The following is a 5,058-nucleotide window of genomic DNA, read 5'->3' as shown; positions in this document are numbered from 1 at the left end:
GACAGGGGGGAGTTTCCCCTGGTTGGACGTTAGCGCGTGGAAGGAACACGTTATTCCGACTTTCCCCTCCAGGTGCTGGCCAGGGGGAGTTAGTTTAGAGGCATGTTTTTTGTGAGGGTACAGTAACAGAACCCTCACAACTGTTCAGGACTAGAAAGCCTGCATTTTCTATTAGCTTGTATTCCCCATCGATGATGTCACTGGAAGACGGTTTTCTGAACTGCCCACAGCCCTCCTATATGAGACACAGACTGAGTAGAAAAATAAATGCGCCATTTTTTCATGATTATTAGTGAGGACCTATTATATGAAGATAGGGTGAGAAGTGGTGAAGTGGTCCTTTAAGTACCAGGTCTTATTCCCTATAACTTGATTAAACTAAAGACCCTGGAGGCGTGATCAATGCCATTTGGCTATTCTGAGTGGCCAAAGATCATTGATCCAGGTCTTTAGTTTACTCACGTTAGGTAATAAGCCCCTGGTACTTAACGTCCAAGCTACACCAGGCTTTTCTCGCCCGTTTACTCTAAACGCGCGGACCGTGCGTGTGTAAGCCAAATGCCCTGCAGGCTACATCGATCTGTCAGACGCGCGGCAGGTTTGTGCGGGACCTTCCGGGAGGATATATAGATACGCGCGCATGGGGGCATTATACGCACGTAATAAAATTTAGAACCGATCCTATTTTTAGAGCACGCGTAGGATGGCCCGCGGTATATCCGTGCGTCTGGTGTAGCCTGGTATCATTGACATATATTGGTCCTATCCAAACGCACTGTACGCGCGCAGTAAACGCATACGCACGCGCGCAAAATTGCCTGGTGTAGCTTGGCCGTGACACTTATAAGACACGCTAAATACAGCCCAAAAGGTGTAAAGGGAGAGTCTTTGCCTGCACAGCGGAGTGGTAGGCCAGGTCTCCGCGGCAGGCCCTGGCCGTGCGCTTTGTGCACGTGCCGTAGGAGCGCAGCGCGCCGCAGTAGCCCCAGCTCCTGCTCGCCTGCAGCGCCCCCGTGTGGCCGCCTCCACCAGGGACCTCCACGCCGCCCCGGTCCAGGGTGGAGCTGCTCCTGGCCTGCAGCGCCCCCGTGTGGTGGCCGCCTCCTCCGAGACCCTCCACGCCGCCCCAGGTCCAGCGTGGCGGCCACGAAGTCCGCGTTGCAGCGCAGGATCTGACAGGAAGTCCCCCGCGCTGCAGGGGGGGCGGAGATGAGAGGGGGGGGGGGGGGGGTGGGGGGGGAGGAGGGGGTCAAGGTCAAGGTCAAGTTTATTCATATGTCCCCAAACGGGCACTTTGTTTTACATACAGCAGATAATAAAAGCTCTCAGAGACATTACAGACAGTACAGCATACATACATAACAACAGACATACGTATACATCATCACAAGATACAGATGTTACATTAAATATAAAGTGCAAGCTATAAACACAACACAAGATATATAGCTAGATAGCTATAAACACATCACAAGATATATAGCTAGATAGCTATAAACACAACACAAGATATATAGCTAGATAGCTATAAACACATCACAAGATATATAGCTAGATAGCTATAAACACATCACAAGATATATAGCTAGATAGCTATAAACACAACACAAGATATATAGCTAGATAGCTACCGTATAAACACAACACAAGATATAGACCGGTTCACAGAGGGGTGCCCTGCATGGCGCGGCCATTACCGAGGTGTAATCCATGGAGCAGGTGCTCCGTATAGGCCAGGTGTAGCTAATCAGTGCTGCTGCGCTTAATGGTACACCTCAGTAATGGCCGCACCCAGGCAACCCTCATGTGAATCGGTCTATAGCGATAGATAGCTATAAACACAACACAAGATATATAGCTATAGATAAATATATAAACTAGATAAACACAACATGAGATCAGGACACTGGTATCGGTATACACAGAAATTGAGTTATCGGGATGGGATCGGAAGAGAAAAAGGTGTATATAGTTTTTGCTTTTCGATGCGTGACGTTGATCGTTTACCTGCACAGCTGCACAGCTGCGCCAGGAGCAGTAGAACCGCAGCCATGCTGCGTAACCAAGGTGACGGTGGGCTGCAGTCCGCTGCCATGCTGCGTAACCAAGGTGACGGTGGGCTGCAGCAGGCTTCAGTCTCCAGGGTCGAGGTCCTCCCCATGACCCCCACCCCACACCCCCCCCCCTCCCCCACTCTCCGCAAAGACACCCTGAAAGATGAACGACAGGAAAACAAACATGTTAAACTTTCGAACCTCTTCATTCATTGGTTCTGGTGACTCATATAGACACATACAGAAACGAGTCTCATTGGTTGCAGCGAACGCATTTCCTGTAGGCAGAGACGACATAATCTGTGGTGTAAACTACATTTCCTGTAGGCAGAGATGACATAATCTGTGGCGTAAACTACATTTCCTGTAGGCAGAGACGACATAATCTGTGGCGTAAACTACATTTCCTGTATAGGCAGAGACGACATAATCTGTGGTGTAAACTACATTTCCTGTAGGCAGAGACGACATAATCTGTGGTGTAAACTACATTTCCTGTAGGCAGAGACGACATATCTATGGTGGCGTAAACTACATTTCCTGTAGGCAGAGACGACATAATCTGTGGTGTAAACTACATTTCCTGTAGGCAGAGACGACATAATCTGTGGCGTAAACTACATTTCCTGTAGGCAGAGACGACATATCTATGGTGGCGTAAACTACATTTCCTGTAGGCAGAGACGACATAATCTGTGGTGTAAACTACATTTCCTGTAGGCAGAGACGACATAATCTGTAGCGTAAACTACATTTCCTGTAGGCAGAGACGACATATCTGGTCTACATTGAATGGTAATGTTTCAAATTTGTGATTTCACCTTTCATTTACTTTAAACGTATTTTTTTTTTCCTCCAAAGATTTATATAAAAAAAATCACACCCGTGTGAAGTGAGGGGCGCGCTTATCATCTTACAAAATGATGATGTAAAACAAACATTGCGACAAAACAAACGTTCAATTATCTTTATTGTCGACGACGTTTTTAAAACAAACATTGAACTAAAAACAAACATTAAACCTGTATATAGGAAATACATGACATTCATTTTTAGACAATTTTTACCTCATTTTGAATTAAAGGCAGTAATTCTATAATAAAACACATACACTATAGTATCAGTATATCGTATACAGAACATTGCTATACCGTTGGGGGAACATTGCTGCAGTACCTGCGCGGTCCAGTAGGAGGCGCTAGCTGAGGTGGGCGGGCGGAGCAGACAGAGGCTCCTCCCCCTGGGAGGCCATTGACACGCCCACGCGACTGTCACGTTGGCACGGAGCGACACACCTGTACACACACAGCAATGACAACAATTACACAACAGGTATCTAGTCCGTATAGTACAGAGGGGAGGCATACTTAGACATAGCATGTGGCCACGCATGTCGGGGGCCACGGGTGATTCTTGACCGGTTACGCATGCGTGTGTCTTAACCGGCCACGCATGTAATAATAATAATAATAAAACGTTATTTGTATAGCAGCTTTCATGACATGAAATGCAGCACAAGACGTGCACATGCACACTCTACAGTGGGGGGGGACGGGGGGGACGACGACATGCAACAGGCCAACAGCTCGGTCATGATTGGCGGAAGGCCCCTCTCATCCTGATTGGATGAAGGCTGGGCCACCTAGCCAAAAACGAAACCTACGTTGTTGTTTTTTTACCCCAGGGGCTCACTGGGGACAGGGAGGAACTCCTTATATGGTCAGCACACTCTATAGCAGGGGGGATTATCACAACCAAAACAAAAAAATAAGTGATATTTGAATTAAGTGAAATCATTGAATATACCTTTAATCAAAGCATCAACAGGATTTAAAAAAAGAAATCAATCAATATAGCTTTCATAATATGAATCATAATACCAGGAAAGGAAACATTTTGTGGGACAGTAACATTTTTGCCATGACGCTTCCATGCATTGGTATAGAATAGATCCAGTTTGTGTGTGTGCGCCCGTACTGCGCGCGCGCGTGTGTGTGTGTGTGTGTGTGTGTGTGTGTGTGTGTGCGTGCGTGCGTGTGTGTGTGTGTGTGTGTGCGTGCGTGCGTGCTGAATGTGCAGCTGTGCATGTGTGACAGCTAGGCCACAGGGCAGTTCCAGGGAGCAGTTGTGGGGCAGGAATAGCAGCGTCTAAATATACTGTTCAGCACGCGCAAACACACACACACACACACACACACACACACACACACACACACACACACACACACACACACACACACACACACACACACACACACACACACACACACACACACGCCAGTATTGCGTCGCATGTCAGAAACGTTCATGTCAAGGACCGCCACTATTATGGTGGACCGCCATCTCAACATATTTAGTTCCAGGGACCCCCAGAAGCAAAGGTTTAGTTCCAGGGACCCCCAGAAGCAAAGGTTTAGTTCCAGGGACCCCCAGAAACAAAGGTTTAGTTCCAGGGACCCCCAGAAGCAAAGGTTTAGTTACAGGGACCCCCAGAAGCTCTCTCTCTCTCTCTCTCTCTCTCTAAATCACAAGGCTGTACCCCATACTGTCATTAAGAACAAACTATTAGTTTAACTGTAAATCAATCTAACAAGGCTGTACCCCATACTGTCATTGAGAACAAACTATTATTTTAACTGTAAATCATTCTAACAAGGCTGTACCCCATACTGTCATTAAGAACAAACTATTATTTTAACTGTAAATCACTCTAACAAGGCTGTACCCCATACTGTCATTCAAAACTACCTAGACTTTTATCTGTAAATCACACTAACAACTAACAAGGCTGTACCCCATACTGTCATTCATAACAACCTATTATTTTAACTGTAAATCATTCTAACAAGGCTGTACGCCATACTGTCATTGAGAACAAACTATTATTTTAACTGTAAATCACTCTAACAAGGCTGTACGGCATACTGTCATTAAGAACAAACTATTATTTTAACTGTAAATCACTCTAACAAGGCTGTACCCCATGCTGTCACTCAGAACAAAC

The 5,058-nt window shown here is 46.4% G+C and overlaps 1 protein-coding gene and 1 long non-coding RNA gene across 2 annotated transcripts in view; both read right to left on the bottom strand.

Annotated features, from left to right (window-relative positions):
• LOC308317963 (uncharacterized protein) overlaps nucleotides 1-2,157 on the bottom strand; it is a gene marked incomplete at its 5' end in the record, with an annotated part of 6,385 nt that extends 4,228 nt beyond the window's left edge. The window contains 2 exons of the mRNA XM_080767309.1: nucleotides 893-1,192; nucleotides 2,008-2,157. Coding sequence (XP_080623435.1) covers nucleotides 893-1,192; nucleotides 2,008-2,157 — 450 coding nt within the window. The remainder of the gene's footprint in view (nucleotides 1-892; nucleotides 1,193-2,007) is intronic.
• Nucleotides 2,158-2,187: 30 nt separating this feature from the next.
• The window catches only part of LOC308318842, a 5,072-nt gene continuing 2,201 nt past the window's right edge, over nucleotides 2,188-5,058 (bottom strand). Inside the window, exons 2-3 of the long non-coding RNA XR_013964379.1 lie at nucleotides 3,231-3,349; nucleotides 2,188-2,210 (exon numbers count right to left, since the gene is read on the bottom strand). This is a non-coding gene — a long non-coding RNA (uncharacterized lncRNA). The remainder of the gene's footprint in view (nucleotides 2,211-3,230; nucleotides 3,350-5,058) is intronic.

Source organism: Protomyctophum bolini (assembly GCF_963924005.1).
Source record: "Protomyctophum bolini genome assembly, chromosome: 7".
In the NCBI taxonomy this organism is placed as follows: Eukaryota; Metazoa; Chordata; class Actinopteri; order Myctophiformes; family Myctophidae; genus Protomyctophum; species Protomyctophum bolini.
The sequence above is the reverse complement of the archived record's forward strand: the minus strand, read 5'-3'. Positions and strand labels throughout refer to the sequence as shown.